This window comes from Orbicella franksi, chromosome 5 (assembly GCF_964199315.1).
Source record: "Orbicella franksi chromosome 5, jaOrbFran1.1, whole genome shotgun sequence".
Taxonomy (NCBI): Eukaryota; Metazoa; Cnidaria; class Anthozoa; order Scleractinia; family Merulinidae; genus Orbicella; species Orbicella franksi.
In genome coordinates this window covers 29,024,263-29,048,346 of record NC_138149.1, presented here as the reverse complement: position 1 = coordinate 29,048,346, position 24,084 = coordinate 29,024,263, and the positions used below count along the sequence as shown (strand labels likewise).

The 24,084-nt window shown below is 40.6% G+C and overlaps 3 protein-coding genes across 5 annotated transcripts in view; 2 read left to right on the top strand and 1 right to left on the bottom strand.

Moving 5' to 3' along the window:
* Positions 1-9,712, top strand: part of LOC145488028 (arf-GAP with GTPase, ANK repeat and PH domain-containing protein 1-like) — a 37,432-nt gene extending 27,720 nt beyond the window's left edge. For both annotated transcript variants that reach the window (XM_081466793.1, XM_081466792.1), the window contains exons 13-18: positions 5,945-6,041; positions 6,729-6,846; positions 7,092-7,196; positions 7,446-7,533; positions 7,995-8,162; positions 8,777-9,712. In XM_081466793.1, the coding sequence (XP_081322919.1) occupies positions 5,945-6,041; positions 6,729-6,846; positions 7,092-7,196; positions 7,446-7,533; positions 7,995-8,162; positions 8,777-8,932 (732 nt within the window). In that variant the 3' untranslated portion in view covers positions 8,933-9,712. The remainder of the gene's footprint in view (positions 1-5,944; positions 6,042-6,728; positions 6,847-7,091; positions 7,197-7,445; positions 7,534-7,994; positions 8,163-8,776) is intronic.
* Positions 1,620-4,471, top strand: LOC145488044 (melanocortin receptor 4-like). Its single transcript, XM_081466811.1, has one exon. It carries the CDS (start codon positions 3,182-3,184, stop codon positions 4,091-4,093), a length of 912 nt encoding a protein of 303 aa, XP_081322937.1. The 5' UTR covers positions 1,620-3,181; the 3' UTR covers positions 4,094-4,471.
* A 4,967-nt stretch (positions 9,713-14,679) lies between the features above and the next one.
* Positions 14,680-24,084, bottom strand: part of LOC145488027 (E3 ubiquitin-protein ligase ubr3-like) — a 34,671-nt gene continuing 25,266 nt past the window's right edge. For both annotated transcript variants that reach the window (XM_081466790.1, XM_081466791.1), the window contains exons 32-47: positions 23,585-23,695; positions 23,019-23,174; positions 22,317-22,385; positions 21,597-21,745; positions 21,437-21,507; positions 21,104-21,212; positions 20,492-20,589; positions 20,346-20,395; positions 20,085-20,165; positions 19,407-19,508; positions 19,053-19,178; positions 18,404-18,592; positions 17,781-17,848; positions 16,877-17,030; positions 15,911-16,050; positions 14,680-15,709 (exon numbers count right to left, since the gene is read on the bottom strand). In XM_081466790.1, coding sequence (XP_081322916.1) covers positions 15,592-15,709; positions 15,911-16,050; positions 16,877-17,030; positions 17,781-17,848; positions 18,404-18,592; positions 19,053-19,178; positions 19,407-19,508; positions 20,085-20,165; positions 20,346-20,395; positions 20,492-20,589; positions 21,104-21,212; positions 21,437-21,507; positions 21,597-21,745; positions 22,317-22,385; positions 23,019-23,174; positions 23,585-23,695 — 1,791 coding nt within the window. In that variant the 3' untranslated portion in view covers positions 14,680-15,591. The remainder of the gene's footprint in view (positions 15,710-15,910; positions 16,051-16,876; positions 17,031-17,780; positions 17,849-18,403; positions 18,593-19,052; positions 19,179-19,406; positions 19,509-20,084; positions 20,166-20,345; positions 20,396-20,491; positions 20,590-21,103; positions 21,213-21,436; positions 21,508-21,596; positions 21,746-22,316; positions 22,386-23,018; positions 23,175-23,584; positions 23,696-24,084) is intronic.

Sequence of the window (24,084 nt, the reverse complement as noted above, 5' to 3'; positions counted from 1 at the left end):
GCGGTCTGTCGGATCTTTGTTGAGCAGCTGGTACGGTCCGGAATCAATTAGCACTGACATTTTTGCGTGGTATGTGTCAGCGTACAGGATTACGCTGGCGCGTCCTTTGTCGGCCGGAAGGACCATGATGGAGTTGTCCTCTTTTAAGCTTTTAAGAGCCTCCTGCTGTTCCTTCGTGATGTTGGGCGTGGGTGGTTGTGCCTGTTGAAGGATGGTGTTGACGGATCTCCTGACTGTGTCTGCTCACTCCGCATCTAGTAGCCTGACTGCTGACTCAATCTTGGCGATGATCTCGGTGGCTGGGACGCTCGTATGAGTCACGGCGAAATTGAGACCTTTCTTCAGTAAAGACACTTCAGCTTCGTTAAGGGTCCTGGATGACAAGTTGATAACCCATTTTGTTTTGTCAACAAAAGTTGTAGGAGAAACAGAAGACTGTTTCTCTCGCAAAAGTTTCTCAAACTTGCGCTGTTGACGGTCTTTGGTGGTATTAAAGACTCGCTGGGTAGTGGATTTAACCTTGTCGAGTACCTCTGCAGCGTCATCCGTAGAAAGAGCGGATGTTATGCTCTGTGCTGTTGATTCGGCTTCTTTCTTCGTATCTGCCTTGGCTCTCTGCATCAGTCTGATTCTTTCCCTCAGGAATCTCATGGATGCTAGTTCAGCGACTCTGCGTGCGCCTCTGGTGGGAACTGGCGGCCGAACTTGCAGATCTCTTGGAACAATGTGGTTCTTAATACACCTTGTGAGAAAGGTGAGATGGTTGGTATAGCGTGCGAGCTTGCGTGAGCAACGCTCATGTCGACGAATCAACCTTAGGGCTGTGCGCCCATATTTCTGGTCAATGTCGAGGAAAAGGTTGTTGTTATTCATCATGGTGGATGCAATAATAAAGTGTATTATCGTTTGTCTCACGATGATGGTGTTGTCTACATCAACAGGGATAGTGGAATTGAAATTCCTGAAGCATGGATACCCACGATCAAGAAACACAACAACAGGAGAACGGTACAACAACGGACCACTGAGGAAACAGCTACTCGCCGGAACAATGGAACAATAGGAGGATCGAAATGCACCAATCACAGCCGACCTTTGTGATATAAATGATACCGTGCAATCAGTCGACCTTATCGCCTGAAGAAGACTAGCAGTAAGCAGTCGAAACGTCGCGATCTACATCTTAAGTGACTACATCGTGAGACAAACGATAATACACTTTATTATTGCATCCACCACGATGAATAACAACAACCTTTTCCTCGATAATTTTATAATTAGAACAGGTAGTCACGAGGTCGAGTAAAATGAAGTATTAATATCACGCGTGTTTTCAGAAGTTACAGAAATTACCCGATTTGAGCAGCGACGTCTGCAATTTCGTAACTTCCGGAAACATTAGTGATATTAATCCTTTATTTTACGAGGAATTATGTGACTATTTGTTTAACGAAGACTTCATTGCTGCGGAATATATGAAAGACGGGAAGTTGTTGAGGGACGGACCATTAGAAAAGTTTAGGGGGGGGGTGGGCAGGAATTTTTTTCACGTCCACCGCCTCTGCAGGGTTTTTTTCGGGGTCAAGTCACCTGCACGAATATTTTTTTTCTTTTTTTGGGGGGGGGGGAGGGGGGGTGGGGTGGATATTTACTGTCGCAATTTTAATCTTAACTCGCCACAATCTGATTGCCTGGAACAGGCTTCAAACAAATATTTCTTTTATCTTTCACAGAATCGTTTTGCTTTACTGTCAAAATTATACTCAGGAGGAAACCTAACCAAGTATCAGACACATTTATAAGCGCCTGTTGCCCAACTGATGGGATTGCGTTGCATTTTTTGTTTGATGTCTAGGGAAATAACAGCTTTATTTATTCCTTCCCCAGTGAATCAAGGTTTTAACTAGGATTCTGTGTGTGGCTCTTCAGTAACCATGATATGGGGCCAAAGGGCCTATTCTGCGAGGGGGGTCTTGGGGGTAGGCCCCAGGCCCCCCCAGAAAAATTTGCAAAATTGAAGCGTTTTTGGTGCGTTTTCCACGATTTTCAGCCGATAATTTCAATGTATCGATTGGACTTGAATGATAGTGTGTCGTTTACTTTGTCAAAAACCTAAAGCAGATTGAAACAGCCCATGCTCAACGCATCAGTTGTGTTAACACCTCCGTGATTGTCTTTTACGACGTTTGTCCAACGTTGATCTTAGCGGCCATCTTAGGGGAAGTGTTTCGGTTCGCCATGGGTGTGCACATCTGTTGTATATATTCGTGAAATATGATATTCTCTACGCACACATGTGTTAGTTGTTATCTGGTCGAGGGTAACAGTAATTTTCCTGCGAATGCACCGAACAACTTGATTATATCACGCTACTCGAAGTGCACCCTTACAACACCTGAATCGAAAATCTTTTAGAATAAATATATCAAAATTTTGCCCAACTATTTTTGGATGCTATTATGAGACTGACGTTCCTTTGTCTATACGTAATAAGCCAATCAGAAAACTATTTTAAAAAGCACTTTACCAGTTTTATTTTGTTCAGTATTAATAATTCTAACGTCATTCCTCTCTTGTACTAGTTTAAAATAAATGTATTTAATTAAAGGGCATATAATTAGGATACTATATTTTGCCCTTTCCACTTCTTTTTCGTTACACTTGTTTGTTAACAATATTGTATTTATGTCGTCAAGTGGAGAAAAAAAAAATACAAATGTTAATACTTCAACAACAAAGTTTGTGTTACAGGCGTTTCCCAGCCGATACAATTGACAGCTTGAAAAGATCCTATTTTCTACATTATTATATTAAAAAGCAACAGTTAAAATTCATATAATTGCAACGTAAACAATATTAAAGCGGAAGTTAATTTTAAGGGTTTGACGGGTATCATTCGTAAACCGTCAAACATTTTCCGCGTTTTATGCAGATTTCAAACAATTATCAACCTGCTGTTTTCAAACTTGCTGTTGGCGCTAAATGGCACTAGATATTTGAAGCCTACTCGTTAAAGTCAACGTTTGAGCGCGTTTTCGTAACGGAGAAACTGACAATGGAAATATTATTGGAAAGGACTTTAGAAAATCTATCTTGAAATCTGAGTATGTGTTTCGAAAACACAGTTCGGTTTCCCATTTAAGTTCACTTTCGGAAAAACAGAAGCGGAATATATCCAAATATGTCTTCGGAAGAAGCAGTGATTCAGTCTACAGGAGGAAACATAACTGATGCCGTAAAGAACGTCCTGGTTGTTAACTGTGCAGTTAATATTCCTCTTGCCATAACATCGATAATCGGGAACTCCCTGGTGTTACATGCAGTTTGGAAGACGTCAACACTTCGCTCGCCATCTGTGTTCTTACTTTGTGGCTTAGCGCTTTCTGACCTCGCTGTCGGTGCGGTTGTACAGCCCTTTTTTATTGCAAAAGATTTAATAGGACTGCTTTCTCACGACCAATCGCTGAAAACTTTATTCTTGAGGATTTACAATGTACTGGCTTTCTATGTGTGCGGAATTTCTCTATTTACGATCGCCGCAATTAGCCTGGACAGACTTGTCGCCATTCAGAAGCCTTTACGTTATCCAAGTCTTGTCACAATTCCCCGAGTAAGGTGCGTTCTCTTGGCTGTCTGGACAACTTGTGCGATTTTAGTAAACGCGCAGTTTTGGAACGACATGATTTATCTCGTTTTAGTTGCAGTTGTAATATGTGTTTGTCTGTTCATCTCAGCTTTTTCTCATATAAGAATATACAAAATTGTTCGTGATCATAAGAGTAGAATTCAAATTCAACGAGAAGCAGTGGAAACTAACACAGTGACTGTGAATGTGAACAATATGTTAGGGCTAAAAACGTCTGCTTTGAACGCCTTTATAGTTTTTCTCTTACTCATTGTTTGTTACTGCCCTTATTTTATTGTTTTCGTCGTAACTTCAGTTTGCCCAATCAATGTAATGCTTGGCAGATCCCTTGCTTCAACTGTAGTGTTCATTAACTCGGCTTTAAATCCATTTTTGTATTGCTGGCGAATACATGAAATACGGGAAGTTGCTAGACAGACTTGTCATAAACTAGTTTGCTGCAAATGAAAAAACAAAAAATCAGTGTATGTTTGTACAGCGTAAAAAGTAAACTTGAATCCCATAGTCCATTTTTGTCGTGATAATTTAATAATTACTACAGGTAGTCACGAGGTCGAGTAAAATGAAGTATTAATATCACGCGTGTTTTCGGAAGTTACAGAAATTGCCCGATATGAGCAACGACGATTGCAATTTTGTAACTTCCGAAAACATCAGTGATATTCCTTTATTTTACGAGGAATTATGTGACTGTTTGTTTAAAACACAAAGCACTGTGTGCATTGAGCAGCTGGAAAGGATGGCGAAAAGACTTGGTTGCTGACGAACATATGAAATACGGGGAGTTGTTAAGGGACAGACCATTAGAAAAGTGATGGGGGGGGGGGGGGGTGGCACTTTTTCAGTTTCCAGGAATGTTTTTTTTTTACGTCCACTGCCTCTGCAGGGTTTTTTCCGTCCATGATTGTCTTTTACGAAGTTTGTCCAATGTTGATCTTAGCGGCCATCTTAGGGGAAGTGGTTCGCCATGGGTGTGCACATCTGTGTCCACAATCGTCATTTATTCATGTCAGTTGTGAAATTACTCCTATATATATGTCGAGGCTCTTAAAACACGGTATGTGCTTCCTTAATTGCAAACGAATCAAGCAGGTTGGCTGTTTATAGCACATGTTTGTTTTGTTTTTTTTTTTATCACTTTTAAGCCATGGTTTTCCGTAAGGGTTTGTCTGGAAGGATGTCTGGCTAGCAGTGTCCATGATGAAGTTGCTGCGTGCAAAATGTATCAGCCTTGAAAGGGGAAAATGTCCGTTTTCTTAATTGTAGAGAAAACCATGTGGATGGGAATTACACCAGGACCAAGAAATTAAAACTGCAGTATAAAGTGGCTGCCAAGGTGCCCTTCAGGCGAATACAATTTGTAGTCGAGAGAGCAATTCACTCTGCAGAAACTTTTTTTTTTTCACTTCTTCTTTGCATTTTTGTTTTCAGTCACCCTCCCTTGCATGAAATTTTTTTTTGCTTTTTCCCCATCCCCCCCCATCTCACATTTCTAATGGTCTGTCCCTAAACAGACTTGTCATAAGTTAATTTTCTGCGAGTAAAAAAAGTCCATTTAATGTACAGCGAATAAAGTCAACTTGAATAATACAGACCATTTTGCCAATGATGTTTTTGTGGTGTTGATTATAAATATACTGTAAACAGCCCTTTTACTAAAAATGCAAACGCTTTACGATATTTCGTCAGTCATCTGTTTCCCTAAAGTTGACCTACTTACAAGGTTAAAACGTTTTTTAAATTGCTTACAATGTTAAAGATGTTTATGAAGGAGAAATCACAAATGGAGAATTAGTGCCGGGATTTGGAATAAATGGAAAATGCTTGTTTAGTGGTTCTTTCTTCTGGTTTTATTGAGTGGTGTGTGTTCGATCTGTGTCATTTTATAAGCATTCACTTCCAATCCCCCTTAAAGATTAATCATCGATGTTTAGTTATTTTTATTTATTTATTCAACTTCGCCTAACTAAAGTACTTCTATACATAGAATTTGTATTAGGCAGGGAGACCACTGCTGCCTAGCCAATTACAGTGGATCTCTCGTTAATCAGAATTAAACTAAAGCTACTCATATATAAACAAGAAAAATCAAAAGGAAACTAAACAGAAGTTCAAATTGCTAGAAACAGCACAACGGCGGGCTCAGAAGACTCCTCGCTATGTTGCACCTGGGACAGATTGTTCTCCAGCGTCTTATGTAGTTCTTATCTCACGTATATACCATAAAGAGCAGCACACTTGACCATAGAGTTAACTACCATGAGTTAACTGAAACTGTTTGCTTGGTTCTGTTTTCAGTCAAGAGGTAACAGCAGTTCTTCATCTAATGGTCACGATATGCAATCAATTAGGAATATGGAAGGAAACGAAGTGTGTGTGGACTGTGGCGCGCCGAGTAAGTTGGGTGTCCTGTGGCTATTTTTCATTTTCGCAATGCATTGCATTATGAGAATCAGTTTATACCGTGGCATCCCTACCTCTTAAAATAATTATGTCCTTGCCGCACTCTTTGAAGGCGTTTTTTTGTTTTTTTTTTCAATTTGCAACCCTGTTGTGGTAAGTACCTTGTTCTTATAAACACACTATTCGCTCCTTTCCCAAAATTTAATTAGCGCCCTTCATACTAAATCAAATGAACACGGTCTTTTCGAGTGAAGAGGTTGAAATGGTAAATTGTTACAAGAGGAAGTCGGGAAGTTTATTTTGAGTCAGGGAAAATTGACATTTTGAAGTTAAGTCAGGGAGATTTGAAATTTTAGCACTGTAGATTTCATACCGTTGAAGGCTGAAGGAAACATTCGGGATCACTGCGACCTTAGTGATGTTTTTCCTTAACGAAGAAGGCAAATTTGTCGAAACCTTATCAGTCCTGAATGGGTTGTAACGACGGTTGTAAGGGGAGCTGGAAGCCACTACTATATATTATATTTTGTAGTTATGTGCCAGTTTTGGCAGCGAAATTGTATTTTTATCATGGAAAAGTCGGGGAATTTGAAACTCTGATGTCGGTGACAACCGACATCATCCTGTAGGCGATGACCCATGAAGTCATTAATGTGTGTTTTCTTTCTTGTTTTCTCAGGTCCTGACTGGGCGTCACTGAACCTTGGAGCTTTGATGTGTATAGAATGTTCTGGAATTCACAGAAATCTTGGAACACACGTGTCTAGAGTACGATCACTAGACCTGGACGAATGGCCGTAAGTAAAGTGTACACCACGTGTTTGAAAATAAGAGTTGTTTTTAGGATTTTGAAGGCGAATGACCTGCTCGTCGTGATCGGTGGTCAAAACATCTAGTTTCCAGGCCTATCCAGTGTCTTTGTAATCTTAACCCAGCTAGACTGCTATTTAAATGGTCTGCGCACCCAGTAATCTTCCTTCAGACTAGCTGCTAATGGTGTCTTGGGAAGTACTTATCGCATTGCACTTGTTTTGCTTTGCAGATCTGAGCTCACAGCTGTGATCAGCGCAATTGGAAACACACTTGCTAACAGCGTGTGGGAAGGAAAGCTACAAAACAGGACGAAACCAACCCCGTCTTCTTCAAGGTATGAAAGCGCTTGTAACAAGTGGTAACACAATAACGTTTTGATGCTAAGTCACGTTAGGTCATGCACAGCCGCTGCAAAGTCTTCTTAGGTCTCGAAAGGTCGCACCAGGTTACTCAAGGTTGTGCCAGTTTAAGCTTCAATCTAAGTGAGAAGGTCTCGTTATCACACAGCCAGTGTGATTTCAACAGTTTAATGATGTAATCCGTATGTTTCCTTAATTGTCCCTCTTTATATATCCACATTTAGAGAAGAGAAAGAAAAATGGGTCCGAGCGAAATACGAGGGGAAAGAGTTTCTTCGAGAATTACCGCCGTGTGATTTTTCACTGGGCGAGGTAAGTGATGTAACTTACTAAATTAATTGAGGAAGACAAGTAGAACAAGAGCACTTAGAAACAGTAACAAGAATTTGTCAGGACCGTTTGTTGGAAGGAGATGGAGCCATTGCAGTTGGTGGATGAATGGTGGATTACTGGTTCGGTATTCGGCGCATTGGCTGCCGATGCATTTGTTGGTGCTCAATCGTCACTTTTTGCCATTTTGAGAAGTAAGGGTGAGTGCTACTGGGAGGGGGGGGGGGGGGGGGAGATAATAATGTGATGGTAGATGTCCAACGCGACTTGAAAGTACCATTAATCTGCGATGTGAAGAAGCGATCGTCGCATTTGTGTTTGCATAATAGGTAAAAGAGACTGCAAAGTGTGATATAGAATTAATTGGACTATCCTCTACCAATCAAAACCGGGTAATTTTGCTCAATGTTTTGTAAGAACTAATTTACTTCATGTCTTCACAGCAACTCTTGGAGGCTGTAATTAGAGAAGATTTACCGCAGTGCATTCTACTGCTGGCTCACTGTTCACCCGAAGATCTCAACACGGCTTATGAAGACAGAGAGAGCTGCACAGCACTTCATATAAGCTGTTCACTAGGAAATATAGTCATAACACAGCTTCTTATATGGGTAAGTCTCACGTTTAGACTCTAGACTCTCCCAACTGTGTTTCATACATTTTCTCTAATACCCTTCTGAAGAAGTAAGTTTTTTATCAGTCATTGTTTCCCTAACAGGGTCATGTTCTAAATTCTCCTCATATGACTTCCTCGTTTGCTATAAACAGGTTAAGAGAATTTAGTTGTCAATGTCGTTGGAGTTGAAATATGTGATACAATCAAACTCATGATTACTCGTAGTCTTCGCAACGTTTTAATGAAAGCTCTGTGTGGAACTTCAGGTTAACGGACCCTTGTTGTAAACAGACACGGATAACTTCCTGGTTATCCTTTTCGGTAGATTCGCGTTAAAATAATTTTGCCGTGAGTGGTCAATTATCAGAATCAGACCAGGTTTTGTAACTACATCAGTATTGAGTTTGAGTCGTTCGAATATGATTGCGATGTCACCCCATCCCCCATTAGCGGACAATGAGACCCCCAGGGTGTCCGCTTATTAGAGATTTTACCACAGTTCTCCCTTTCCCTAACCACGCCCAACACTTTCGAAATAACTTGTAGCGTTCATCTGCAAATTGAAAGGCTGTGCCGTTGTATCATTTTTTTTTTTCTTGTCTTCGCCAGTATTTTGCAGATGTGCGGATCCTTGACGTCAAAGGTCGCTCGGCTCTATGGCACGCAAAGAGTGCTGGGAGTAAGGAATGCGCAGACATCTTACGTCACAACGGATGTAACGATCTTGGTACCATGATTCCTCAGGGTAGTGATGTGTTTTGTTAGCAGCAACAAATTAGGGCGACTCCTGGCTCCTGAAAATATTGTTTCCTTGGGATAGGCAAGGCTGCCTTACGAAAGATCCACAATAAAGTGAACATGCCACAGTTCTGTCGGATGCGAAGATTACACGGACGTTTGAGTGACAGTGTGACTCTTATCTGACTGTGTTGTCACGCAAATCTAGTCACGCAGTTGTCTTTATCGAAGGCTACGCTTGAACAGTTTCGAAGAAAATATAAGTACTCTGGGAACAAAGCCTCGAGGAATTTGACTCTTAGTAAATATTTCAATTATGAAGTTTGTTCGGCTGCAAACAATTCATTGCAGCCAAAAACTCGTGTCATTATCAATCTCAAAGAAATTTTACATTGACGAAGAAAAAAAGAAACTATAAGAGTTGTATTTATTTGTTCTTACAAGAAGTATATGTTATTGACGTGTATATAAGAAATATTTCCACAGCTGTATACGGGGTTCAATATCATTTAAGACAAGGTCTTGATATCGAGTAAAGACTGTATACAAAGATAAGGAAAAAAAGAAGAAGAAAAATCGAAGTAAAGGATTGGGGAGCCTTTTACATTAATTTCAATTTTATTGCACGCTCTTTCGTCGTTCATTAACTCTCGCCCACCTTACAGATATCTTAACTCAACGCTGTACTCTGCGCACTGGATAACGTCTTTTGAAAAGGATATGAAAATATGACATTTGTTATCAAAATATCTGTACACTGAATTGTCTTGTTTCTGATTTTGATTAAAGTGTTCGTTTACGCAACAGGCTTAACCGGAAATTGGAAAGATAAGAGATTTTAATTGCACGCCCTTATTAACACCAAGACCAAAACGTGAGCTAAAGTTTGTTTACTTTAAACCCTGAGTAAAACTGACGCTTCCTGCTCTCCATCGCTCTTTATAACTTTTAAACTTGCTTTTAAACATAACTTGTTTATTTGGTGTGATAAAATGTTGTCACTTCGAACTGAAACGGAGTCGATGCACGTGATTTCGTTGTTTCCTGCTAACGCTGGATGACGTCACGATGCTTGTTAGTCAAACTGACTGTCCTCTTGGTATTGGCTTGCTGCTTGAGGTTGCTTTCATTTTGAAGAAGTAAAAGAGCCCAACTTATAACTCTTGCAACGAAGATGTTCCAAGATGCTTTTTACTTTCTGCAATTACTGTCAGTTCAATTCTTGAACCATCATTCGCGACACTTGAGCAATACAAACGCATAACAAATAGCCAAAATAAACGACCGAGTGCTAAAGAGAAGACTGGGCAAAAGCAATTTTAATGACGTTTTTCTCAAATCGAGCCGTACAACCGTATCTAATCAGTGCCAGTTTTTAATGCCTAAACATTTGAGGTAGGGTCTTTCGGCTACATTTGTGAAAGACGCCATTAAAGCTACTAGTGTCCATTCTTCCCTTAAACACCCGGTCGATCATTCTGGCTATTATCTACGGTTGTATCGCTGTAGTGTCCCATATGGTAGACGGTTTAAGACTGACGTAAATAGTAATTAGAGAAAGGAAAAACATCTTGGAACATTTTTCAGAAAAGTTAAAAGTTGAGCGCTCATTAATCTTCTCAAAACTGTTGTAAACCACCTTGACTTCGTTAGCTTGAAAACAATACCGTTGATAGCTTCACAGGAACACGTAAAATCCATCACCGACCTTGCTGCTCTCTAGTAAACTTGCTAGCTTGTTGTTTTTGCCAAACTGTTAACGAGAGACTCGTATTAGCGGATAATAAATTAACAATTCTCATACAAACTCACGTTGAAAATGAGCTTATAATCAATGAAATGGTGTTTTTTTTACAGCCACCAACAACGCCCCTAACGTTAGAAGCATTTTTTGGTCATCGAAAGTATTTCGCGCGCACTAAGGATACATAAGCAATAGCCTCCATTTGGCGCGAAAATATGCTCGGACATTTGTCCGCGGACATTCTCTGTTCCGAAAACTGTGAGCTTCGAGGAACAGGTAATGTCCAAGGAGAAATATCCGAGCATATTTTCACGTCAAATGGGGGCTATTGTGTTTATTTTCCTTCAAATCTTTTTCGCAACACGCGCGCTTTTGAAAATTGGGGAATATCACGAGGATATTCCCCAGTTTTAGCTGGGGAATATTCAGTCACGTGACATGTTTAGACCAATCGAGCGTGGGCGGAAATATTTGGTGGATTATAAGAGCTGATTACCTGTCAGTTGGCAGCCCATCAGCTCGCGCAGTTTCTCGAAACCAGGCGTTGTCTATATAACAACAAGGCTGGTCAAACGTTAAAATCGGCAGTTAAAATGCTACATGCAATGCAACCGGACGCAATTGACCTTAAATTTAATTATAACCCTTTAAATCCTCAGTCATTGTCGTCCTACATTTAGAAATATTAGTTTGCGTTCTGTCACAACGAAGACGATTTCACTTGGTAACAGTCAAGTCTGTCTGGGAAGAAACCATTGTAAGATGATGCCTAGTTCCTAGGCCTCGATATTTCGCCGCGGACAATCCGTTTGGTGCGAGCAAAAATAAGGCTTTCCCTGGCCGTCCATCTCGCTTACGTCACTGATATTCATTGACCGTGGAAGCCTGGAAGAAGCTGGCCGGCCCCACAAGTGTCTGCCTTAGGCAGCGTTCACTCTACGTCGGAGAAATTTGAAACGCAGCTTTTATTTCTCGTCCAGACTAATATGTCACGAAAACGGAGCTTTACGAAAACGCGCTCTTCAAACCGGGGAAGTTTAAAAATGAAGGCTTCTCGTTTTTGTGTGGGAGGAAAACATTCTGAAAACGAAGTTTTTCCACAAATAATAACGTCACGAAATCATGTGATTTCCCTGCTTGAGTTTTCATCAAACACAAATCCAAAATGACCGGTGATTGGTGCGTTTTTAAATTCCTCCGGCGTAGTGTGGACAAAGTCTTAAAGATCGAGGTGACTGCATATTCATTCATTACCTTCATTTTGATCATCTTGCTGTCGCCAAGCACTCTCAAGAATGGCGTTCTGCATTCCTCTGTTTCTTTTGCCTCTTTGGACGGGTTTCCAATGTCCTCTTCTTGTTTGGCTGGCGTCAGCTCTGGCCCGCCAAAACGTCCGTCCACTTGCATTGAATTGCTCTCTCTCATTTGGTACTCTCTCTCCATTCTTACTGCGAAAGGCTCGCTGTTTTTATATGATTCCTCGATCTCTTTCACCCAGGCTCGAGCTCGCCGCTGTTGCTTCTTAAAATTAGCGGCTAATTCTGCGATCAGTTGCTTTCTGTGTTCGTCTCTTTCTGCGTATTCACGCGCGTCTTTCTCCATGATGCTGTGTATAGCTCTTCTGTTAATCATGGCACGCTGTCTTCCCAAATACAGCCTCCTTAAGCCTTGCCTGTGAGCGTCGATCATTTCCTGGATCCGAGCTGCGCGCGCAATCTCTTCAGCATTGGGAGGTCGAGGGATCTTTTTCTTTCGTGACGTAGTCGTTTGGCGTTCGATTTTAACTTTATCCCATTGGATTTGCGTCGGAGGCCGGCATTTAGGCTTGGGTGGCCAAGTTATGGGCTGTTTCTTTGCCTGGAAGGGTTTCGAGTAATGTTAAAAAGAAATAGTATGTTTTGAAGTTGGATCGATCGGCCCACTATATAATTTAGGACGTTATTTTTAAAGCAATTTCTGGCCAGTAAAAAACGGACATTATTTAGCACAACTGAACATCGTACATCGAAATATCATGAACAATAAAAGTTTATGCCATTACATAGTCGTCCGTTTACGTTGAACCTAGTTAATGGGGGGACTTGAAACAATGCAAACGAAGTCTAACTCGAGGAAGTGTTTTTTTTCGTCCAGTTATCTCAACTTTGCAGAGTTGGAATACAAACGTTGTTTCTTCATAACTTGAGTCAGCTGAAAGTTTTTAACCAATATTAGAGACACGAAACTCGCTTGAATTTCAATCAAGTTGGCGCCAAATATATTTGTATCCGGTAAACCTGGCTGCTTTCTCCTTCTGCACAAAACTTTCTTGAGCATAAATCCTCAACAGCTAGAGGGACTAGGTACCACTCACCTTGAAACACCGACGCACTGCAAAATCTATGGCCGTTGAAATAACAAATGTTAAAAAAAGAAGTGTTGCAATCAGCAAAACTCCTACAGTAATGAAAACCTCATAAATTTGCGGCTCTACTTCGTCGAAAAACATCGCGAATAAACACTCTTGTGGAATGCTTCCAATGTAGACCAGATCTGAAAATTCGTCAAATCACGATTGATGACTCATCAACTGCGTCAAATAGTTTATTCCACACGTTCATTGCCATGACGATGTCGAGTTTTTAGAATTTGTTCTCAGTTGGCAGTTTTGCTCCAACGTCATTTCGTTTAACTTTGGGACTCAAACTTTGTTTCCCTAGTGAGGTTAAACAACAAGAACCCAAACTGAACAGTCGATGTAATTACGATAAAATAAATCATTAGTTAAGGACGTTCGCGCGAACATTTTTCACATAGATTTTTTAAACTTTCTACTGCAGTCAGATAATGAGTTACTTGTGTCAGAAATGCAAAAATAAAAAAAATTTAAAAAAATTTTAAAAAATGGGGGGTCACCGACTTCGTTTCAGAGATAAAGCGTGTGGAAAAGTACCCTGATTTTGAGAAATTGGCGCACGTAATTCAGCATGGTCTACAGGGGTTTATAGTTAAAAATATCGAAGGTGAGTCAACGGAGGCAAACGATCGTAGTCATATTTTCTAAAAGTGGGTCTGTTCCGTAAATAATTCCAACTGTTGCCAACGTTTTCACAAAACTTAACCTTTCAAGAGGCATTGGAAACCGCCGAACAAATAAACGAAGAGCTAAAAGAACGGAATTTGATGGTGCTTTTTGCAAAAAATGCAAACTTTTTATTGATAGATTTTCATTTTTTCGCTAAACGTTGAAAATTGGTATAGAAAATGATCCATCAAAAGAAAAAAGGGGTCACCGAACGTCCAAGATCGTTAAATTCAGGCAAAGCTATAGCAACGGCCAGCTGCTTGTATTTGCGTGCGCAGTAAGGATGCGCAGCGACTGTTGGTTGGTGTTGAAACCTCGAAATAGAAACTAATATTCGTTGTTCTGAGTTACAATTTAAAAACTCCCACAAAGCCCGCGATCACAGACGGTTTCTACCTGCTGTTTCGCACCACCCCTGCGTGAACACAACAGGTAAAAATCAGTTTGCGTAAACAGACTAGCTCATGATGGTCCAAGAGTACGGGGCGCACGCCAACTTTGTTTCGCGCGTAGTGGGTGAGAAAAATGCATTCCACAATTTTTTTTACAGTCGGTGTTTGGGATAAAAGTTCCAAAACACAGCCGATATACCCTCTTTTTAATTTGTCCGTTGAATAGCAATTCCGGGTCAAGCTTAATGAGATTTCATCGAGAAATGACAATGGGTCGCATGCTAACTTTGTTTATTGCGCAGTGCACATATTTTTTCAGCCGGTGTTTGGGACGAGTGTCCCAATACACAGCCGAAATATCTTCTTTTTAATTTTTTCTGTTTTACAGCAACTTCGGGTCAAGCTAAATGAGATTCCACCACCAGAAACCTCGAAACCTTTTGGAAAACTTTTGCTCAACTCCTAACCAGTTTGATACGTTGTTGCCTTTCAACTGAAAGATTGGTCAAGATGACAATTCTCCTAGAATATCCCACAGAAAGTCTACGAAAGAGCAAGTTCTATCAGTCCCACAAAAAAATATATCCGTATTTAATGTCCCAAAGCATTTTTAAACCAATACAATATTGTCAAGGTGATACAAGTCAAAAAATGTTGTGTCCGCCTTAAATCGTTCAACGCAAAGACCTTGTAAACAGCTTCACAAGGTTACGTTTGTGATTTGTTCATTACAGCAGGAATTCTGCTTTACATTCTTTGTTTAAATTACATCAGTTGCTTTTCAACCCAACATTGAGTGGGTGAAAATAGGATGGCAGCGCCGAAGATTGAGTTCGAAGCAGAATGAGTGATATAAACGCATCTTTGTCTCTGACAGTGAGCGGTTTAAACTGTTAACCGTCCCTAGTTTTAGTAGACGCTAACAAGGGTAGCAAGAACAACCTTACATTTTTAGTTGTTCTTTAACCCAAAAATAATATTACAATTTTAGTCGCTTTTTAACCCAAAAATAATATTACAATTTTCGCTTTCAAAGACATCAGTCGAGCATGGTCTATCGGCGAATAGTCAACTGTGAGAGAACCAATAAATTCTCGTATTTGCACAAGACCACTATGCGTGTCTTACAATTGCTGAAATACACAAAAATAATTATTGCACAAAAATATATAAATAAACGTACTTATTTTTGTAAACAACACGTAAACCGAACGAGAGGTGAATACCCATTCTCCGCGTTGAATTTTACGAGCTCTACCAAACACTTCTCTGGCAGTCGGAATTTCGACATAAAATATTCAACTTCTACTTTACATATCTGCCAAAACACTGTTGCTCTTTCCTTTAAAATGTTATAAATATTGAAACAGTCCCAGAGGTCATTGATTTCAAAGGGTTCATTAGAAAACTTTCCAAAAACAGGCTAAAACGCAATTGATGGCCTCGGATTTCATTATTATCGGAGGTATATCATACGGTCGTCCCTCTACAGAGTGTTTTCGTGTCGCTTCCATCTCTTGCACATGTAATCAAAGCTGTGTGTAAGCCACTGCTCTTCAAGTCTGTCGAAACGTTCGCGACTCAAAAACAGCGGCTTTCCTCGCCTGTGGAAAGAAATAACGTTATAGATTAAGCTTGGTAAAGAGTAGGTGGCCTAAACTATTGGAACTCGCAAGTATTTCTTTCAGTGGCCTGGATGTCCAAGTAAGTGGTTGCCAGGTAATTATGGAAAAAAGCTGATAGTACGCTATATATTTGGTGAGACAAAGCTGCTTTTTTACAAAACTAGGACCAAGCCGGCTAACCTTAGATCCCGGTCTTCCTCGCCAAAACAATCGAGGTACACTGAGCCCCAGATACAGACGCGTTCCGCTCTGATTATAATGATCACTGACGACAGCACGATTAAGAAGATCCCAGTCCCTCTCCCGCAATTCACGGCATGCTGTAAAAAAAAAAAGTTCATCTCATTAGTAGTTTAACCGGATAAAGTGTTTAATAAAAGTAACATTGTTAAAAATCCCAACTGGCAGGAGGCAGACCAGTTGGCTATTTACAAAGCGTGACCGAGGATTTGAACTCGGGACTACGGAGAAACAAATCCCGCTAGTAGCAGGGCGGAGGCCTTTAACCCGGGACCTCCGGATTACAACACCAGTGTCCTACTTTAAAAGGAGGCAGCAGGGCCGAGTGGTTTAGGGCGCTGGTGCTGTAATCCGGAGGTCCCGGGTTCAAAGCCTCCACTCTGCCACGCTTAACGCTTGTATAGCTAAGTGCACGACCACTATAAATAAGATTTACATTTTTTACATTTTTTTTTTACAATAGAAACTGTTGAGCGCTTGAGAAACAGCTCACGAGTTGGGCGCTAAAAATCTGTTTACATTCGGAGTGGGTAGAAAATAAAGTAGAACGTACCAGAAACAAGACCCGTCAACTACTTAGAGTTAGGTCATGGCCATTCGAATTCTAAAGGTCGAAGGAGCCAGCTGGTTCATCAATGTTGGTTTACATGCACAAATACACAGCGAGGGGTATCGCTACTCCCCATGGATGGAAGGCAAGTCCATTGCTGTTTACTCCGCCCACCCCGCCCACCCTCCCAACTGCTTGGCATTCTAGCAGGTTTCCCTAACAATTTTCCAATAATCCTTCGTAATTCCGGCTGGAGAGAGGCACCGAGAGTTAAAAATTCTCAACGGTGGCATCGCACTGATTTAAAACGAACTGTGCTAAATATGAATAACCAATTCTTCAGACACCCTACGAACCTGTATGCACTCGTATTTGTCCCTCGCGCCGTTTCTATCAACGCAACACGATCCCTGGAGACACGTGAATTTGCCGCAGACCAGACATACTGCAGGGTCGTCCGGAGCGCTACCACACTTCGTGCACTTTCGCTTACGGTAATGCTGAATTAAACTGTCGAGATAAGAGAAATGTGAGAGGAATGATACAGACAAAGTACGAGCGACCAACTAAATCATTCCAAATGCACTATCGGTGGGGAAATCTCTAATGATCGTATTTATATAGTCCACACATCCAAAGCTCAAAAAAAATATGCAAACAAGTAAAAAATAACCAAAGTACAAATAATAAAATAATAAAAGTGAAGTATGATCATCGCAGTAAATTTTCCAATTTAAGCAACTGGAAAGAAAAAGCCTGAAAAAAATCAGGGTTTTCTTCTTTCCAGTTGCTTAAATTGGAAAATTTACTGCGATGATCATACTTCACTTTCATCTACTACCGCAGTTCAAATATGAATTATTTCATATATACTTCACAATAAAATAATAATACCCAAAAATAACTAAAAGTGACCATACTTACAAAACAAAGAACGGCTATTTACAAATTTTGTAAAAAGATAGGTCTTAAGGTCCCTCTTAAAACTATCAATCGGATTCAATCTGCGCAAAGCCAAGGGTAAATTATTCCAAAATCTCTGGGCAAATACAGAGAACGCTCCATCTCCGGAAGTCTTAGTAAATGAACTGGGCTGATTTAGAAGGTCATTCATTCATCGAAATCTGGCTCAAATTGATTTTCAAATCACTGAAACAAGACGCCTTTTTCTCTGAGTTGATAAGGTCCTAAGTTCTCTTAACTTACTACCTTTAAAACGTTACAGAAAGGTAGTCAGAAGACAGGGAAGTACTCACGCACCTATCATATCGCTCAGGAAGTTGAAGAAGTCTAGGAGGAGGCCATTGACCCAAGTTGGGAAGAAGTTCCTACAAGAAAGAAAATTATCACAGGCTCTTAGAGAAACCTTGAGGAACAATCCCTCACTCAAGAGTATTGAACTTAATCACACAAACGTTTGCGTTCATAAAGTCATGCAAAATTAAAGGAAAAAAAAGAATATAGTCCTTCTTGATAAAGGAAATGACTGCGAATTGACCTATAAAATGCCATTTAAGCTATTTAGTTTTTTTTTTAAATGAACCTTTAAGCCCTACTCAAACGGGACATGTTTCGCGACCAAACACAATGAAACATTGTTTGAAGACCAAACATGTTAATGTTGTCGCGGTACTGTGTGGCCGAACGGTATCAAACATGTTTGAGCCAACGAAATGTTTACAATGTTTCATCAAATGTTTGACGTTGTTCAAATTTTACCAAACACGATCCAAGACGATCAAACATGGCGTCAAAGGGGGAAAATGTTTCGTGACCAAACAATGATTGATGGCCAACCATTTCCCGTTTGGACAGGGCTTTAATCTCAGTTGTCACCGTTGTCAAAAACTTCAACGTCAAAGAACAAAAGTACGCTAATTTACCCTGGTTAAGGCGGCCTTCTTATGCATGAAACAAAGCAAGAGTCCTTCGCACCACTGTCGAATTATTTTCCGTGGCTTAGAATGAGGCCACTGTAGACATCTTACGCACGAAAAGGACTCGGCACTAGTGGTGGATGGATCGCACAAACCCAGAGTCGAAGCCAGTACACGAAACTCTGCGTCACTCTCCTGAAATGAAAATATCACCAAAATGAAAATATATGCCATCAAAATAAATACCAAGAAAATGCGCCCCTAAAAATGGACATGTAGTCTGGTCAAGAAATGCTGATATTCATTACTTCTGTAGTTGATTCATGGCCTTTAGAAAGAATTACTGTCCCCTCTTGAAAGATGTGCGAGGTTCAACCCAGAAATTCCAAACTGATGACGTAATTCTACAGATATCTGATTGGCTGCTGCTAGGTGATGAATTTTCCGCGCCAGTAACAACCAATTAAACACTACCTTGATCTAAAAAAAGTGGTCTCTTGAGAGGAAGTAGGTAAACCATCAATAAATGTTACATCTCCGTCGGCTACCTAGCCGAGCTTGCCAAAACATTTTTACTCAAATTTCTCAGATTTTAAGTCAAATTACGTAATAATCACGACAAAGACACCAGAAAAACTACTCTTCCAGGGCTTACCTCAACTTGTGGTATTTCCACATCATAGCAGAGAGAAGCTATGGTGCAAGCTGAGCGGAGGAACGCCAGACACGAGTCCTGCAAGGACCGCTCTACAGTGTGTGGAGACCATACTGATTGCGAGATCTAGAAAAGGAACGAAGAAGTCATTATTCTAAAACGGCACGCACGCTCAACTATGACTCACGGTCAAGGGCGGCTGCTTTCAGTTCAAATTTTTGGACAATTCAATTTTTTCCTGCGCTTAGTAGTAATAGTGATTTTTCTCGTGGGACCGTTCCCTTGATTGTCTCTGGTTGCATCTTTGTTCCTGGTTTCCTCCACTATCCTCGAGAACTAGAATTGATTACTCACCCCTCCAGTGTGATGATCCTCCTTGATCAAGGTGCTGTTACTGAGCATGCGGCAAACGTAACCAAGCAACAGATCAGCTGATAATGTGCCCTGAGAAAGCTCCTAAAAGAAATTTTCAACACAAAAGAACATATCAAATAACATCTTTATTGCGTCTTGACTGGACAACAAACCCTTGTCATTTATCATAACAAACTTGTTTCAACTCACAGGAAGCCAATGAAGACCTCGTGGTAATGTCATAAGGTAGACTTCCGAAATTAAGCATCCCCTATCTTCGAAAATAATGCCCTATAACCCCACCTCCGTCCCCAGATATGAGCGCATGACTTTATAAGATTTTGCTTTCAAACTTTGGATAATTTCTTCTGGTTAAGACCTGTATAGCTTGATTTGCTAGATCGTCACAGCAGGTTCACTACGTTTGGCTATCCTTTTAACGTGGGTAAAAACTTTTTCTCGGCTGTTTCAAATCGTTATATGTAAGAAGATTGGCATATGGTGTTCTCGGGCAAAATCCATTCCAAAGATCAGCCCGGTCATGTTTGAAACTAAAACTTTACACCGTTCATATCTCCTCCTCACTCCACCAAAACTAATTCCTGCGCAGAAAGGCACTCGAAGAAAATAATCTCGGCGCTTCTGCTTACAGAGTTTTACAATATATTTTTAAGCTACCTGTGAAGCTGCTTTTCTTCCTAAGTCTTGCCACGAGAGTTTCTCATCACCGACAAACTTGCAACAAGTGTCAACCAAAGTCTAAGACGAACAAAAAACCACAAATGCGTTAAGAATGAGAGGGTTGGCTAACCTACCACAGGCTGGCAGACTTAAAGCTACCACAGGGAACCATGCACACACACACACACACAAATAAATCGATGAAGACTGATGACTTCTTGTACATTGATCGTGACAGAAAGAGGAAGCAATTCGTACCTGAGTGAACACCAAGTTGAATATCAGCTGCACAAGGCACTTGAAGTCACCTGAAAGATGAATGATACGACAATATGGGAATGATCATCAAAAAGAACAAAATGCCAGATGTAAGCATGGCTTTAAAGTGAAAGTGTTGAACTTACGTTTTGACAGAGCAGCTGGCCATGACAACATCATCTGGATTAACAGAGACGGCGCATCCCTCAAGAGTAGAGGACACTCCTGAAAAGAGCTTGCTCCACTGCAATTGAAAACAATAGAACTCTAATTAAATGATACTGTTCTACCAGTATCAACAGCTACAGACTCGCTTGCAATCGTTACTGGATCGGCGAAAACTGTGGCAAACATTTGCCTTAAAGTGGAACTAACACTCGACATGTCAGCTTTCTAAATTCCACAGGACAGTAAATTGCCTTTAGTTATGAATGCCAGAAAGACACTGGAGTCTTACAGAAGACCCGGCGCCCTAATAATTTGCGCCCGGAACTCGAGCGAGCCATGTCCCAGCACTAGTTGGAGTTATTGTTTTGCGTTCTTGGATAAGACGCTTTACTCTCACAATACCTCTCTCCAACCAGCAGTGTAAAAGCGTACCACCCAATTGTTGGCGCGACAAAACAAAATACTGGAGGGGTAATCCTGCGATGGACTTGAGTAGAATACTTCCAGTCGCCCCATGCCATAGAGATTGGGGCAATCTCTGGGAAGGGTTGAACCACTTTGGTACGAGCGGACTTGACGGTTTATCATACCTGGGTGACGGTTCTCTGAGGTCATCAGTTCCAGTCAGATCTGACCACACGGACAGTAAAGGACCCACGAGGGTCTGGGAATAAAACTGGAATGCGCGCATCACTGGACCTAACAATGCAGATAACAGACATAACATCATGAGTAGAAACGACACGTTGACTCTCTGAATCTGACTTAGTGTTACCTCACTAGTGTTGTCCTGTCTTAGTAAGCTGGGACAGCTATTACTTTCACGTTTTCTTTCTTTTGCATATTGCAAAAAGAGGTCTCTGTTTTTCGTGACAAAGCGTCGTTAGGCCAAAAGATTTGCAGTGACCATACAAAATACTCACCAAAACAGGACTTTCGCGGACTTGAGAGTTTCCTTGCCGCTTTGTCCACTTGTTCCAGCTCTAAATTTGTCCTGGAAGACGATGGAAAACAGCATGAAAACCGCGATCCGTCGTCGTTGTTTTAGTGAAATTCATCCTACTAATCACTTAGCTGACGTACCTAGCCATTCTGTAAAGCAGACTGAACTTCTTCTCAGCTGAACACCTGTGATTTTCACCGTCAAGTGCAGACACTGATTCTACCACAGCCTTAATTGCTGCACCGAGCACATTGAAGTTGAGTGCACTGGCTGTTAGTTTGGTGATAGTCTGTTGGATGAGAAGACAAACAGCCAGGTTATAACTATTCAGTCGTTACTTGGTTTGTTAAGCTTGGTAATTCTGTGGTGAATAAAGTCTGGTTCCCCTGTACTGCTTACAGCTTTGTCCACCCATGCTCTATATTAACCTGTGTCTCATAAAGCATTTCTAGCAGTTATGTAATACGAATTGGGTGCTTGTTTTAGATAAATAGCGTGGTAAACCTCTGCTACATTAATCTGAGGGAAAACGGATCTGTCAGTCTTTCAACATTCTGTGAGCCAAATCATTAATGTGTTTCGGAGTGTTACCGATTAAAAATGCCCTTCACAATAAAGCACGACAAAAGAGCTTTCTTAACTTGATAAATAGGAAATATCTAGAATAATGTTCTGTTGAATGGGAACCTAATCTGTATATGAAAATGCTTTGTGCATACAGAACCAAGATATTGATACTCTAAGATGTAACGTAACCAATATTACGGGAAATGAGAAATTACAAGTGACGTATTTCCAGCTGAGCAGGTTACTTCTTAGTGACTCTAAGCAAGCAAAATTCTGAGCTTTGTATTACTTACATGAAGTTTGAATTTCCTCAGGACTGCGTGAAGATCGCTTGTTTGTTCTTTGTGGGTTTTCAGCGCATTCTGTGGTTTATAATGAAACAAACATAACTGATCTCTGTCCGTAAATGGCCAGTAAATGAGTATGGTCATTACTCATAAATCTGCAGAACACTTAAACAAGGAAGGCACAGCATAGGAGAACGCTGGATGGTAATATGTCACAATTTTCAAAACGTGCATACTAACAAGAGGACGGCATTAACCACTTCAGTGCGATGGTGTGTTCACACAAAAGCTATCGAGAAGTCATACTTTTATGAGGTACTGCTAATACAGTTGTACAAGCTGGTTCTAACTAACTAACTAAACCGAATCATAAAACCCTAGTGTGTTACAAGTCAAGTGAAAGCTAATGAGCAGTACTTTCATGTGGTACTGTTTAGTTTGACGTACAGCTGGTCTTCTCTTTTGAAATGGTGAATAAAACCCAATTGTGTGACTATTCAAGCGAAAGCTTTTGAGTCGTAATTTCACGAATTTAGAAACTTGTTCCAAAATTTAGTTGAAAATGGACATCCAGTTAACACCACAATGCAGACATCCAATCTTTTCCAACACCAATCTTACGCGTCCCCCCTCCCCCAATTTCCGGCAGTTAAATCACACCGTGGCAGTCAAGCTAACAAAATACATCTGGCATAAAATAATACTGACCTTAGATGCCGTTTTACCAGTTGGCATAATCTGCGTGGGCACAATGGGAAGCACACAATTACCAAGCTGTCGACACAAAGGACAAGTGAATTCTCCGTTTCTTGGATTGTAAGGCTGCAATTGATGATGAAGATGAAGCTGATTTGCATCTTCTTCCTGCAAGAGATTCGAGTTTTAATTATTTTTTTTTTTCAAAGAATAAAAAGTTGCGATCAAGACAGGGCTTCAATAGCTTATATTTGAAATAACAGCTATGATTACATGTTTAGCACGCAGAAGAAATTACAGAAACAAAAAACAAGAAACAATAAGTATTGCACCAACACAATGGAGCCACAAAAGGGACTAAAGCGCAAGTAATGACAACTTATATTTTCCCCATATTTCGTGAAATACCATTTATTAACTAGCCGCTTAGCATTATTTTAAACCTATGTTCTTGCCTTAGCAAGTTTTCACTCCATCAGGCAACGATGAAGGTCGAAGCGTTTTGCAACAAAGCGTCTTATTCAGTTTTTACAGATTTGTCATTATTTATTATGAAACAGGATAATAGCTAACTATACCTGAAGAGATTTAAGGTACGTTTGCTGACAGTCTACATGAAGGTGATGGCCACAAGTCTGAATATGGACTCCACCTTCTGTGCCACTTGCAGAGGCTTCCAGACTTGGAATCTACGTTTAAATAATAACACATCAACTATGAAACAAGGACTTTGATTGGCTAAAACGTTAGGTACTTCAATATTGCTATTTAGGTACAGTGGAATGGAAGGAAAAAATATTCTCCCCCTCACAATGTGAAATTATGTAGGAGAAAAATAGTTAAAGACCAGAACTTGATAACGAATGTTGGAATGAAAATAGGAGAAGTGATCCTAAAAATATAAAGGATACCAAGGTCATCACGTGTGTCCCGTGATTCTAAGTTTTCTGAGCTCTCCAATAGGCTTAAAAACAGTGGTGTCGCATGCTCTAACCAATCAGAGAGATGTTGCGCTGTTTTGGACGTTGCTTTCCCTCTCGTGACACCGGTTACACGTTTCCCGCGCTTGGCACCGGTT

Bases quoted from the DNA above. Each gene is read 5' to 3' on its own strand.
- LOC145488044 (XM_081466811.1), top strand. From the start codon at position 3,182: ATGTCTTCGGAAGAAGCAGTGATTCAGTCTACAGGAGGAAACATAACT.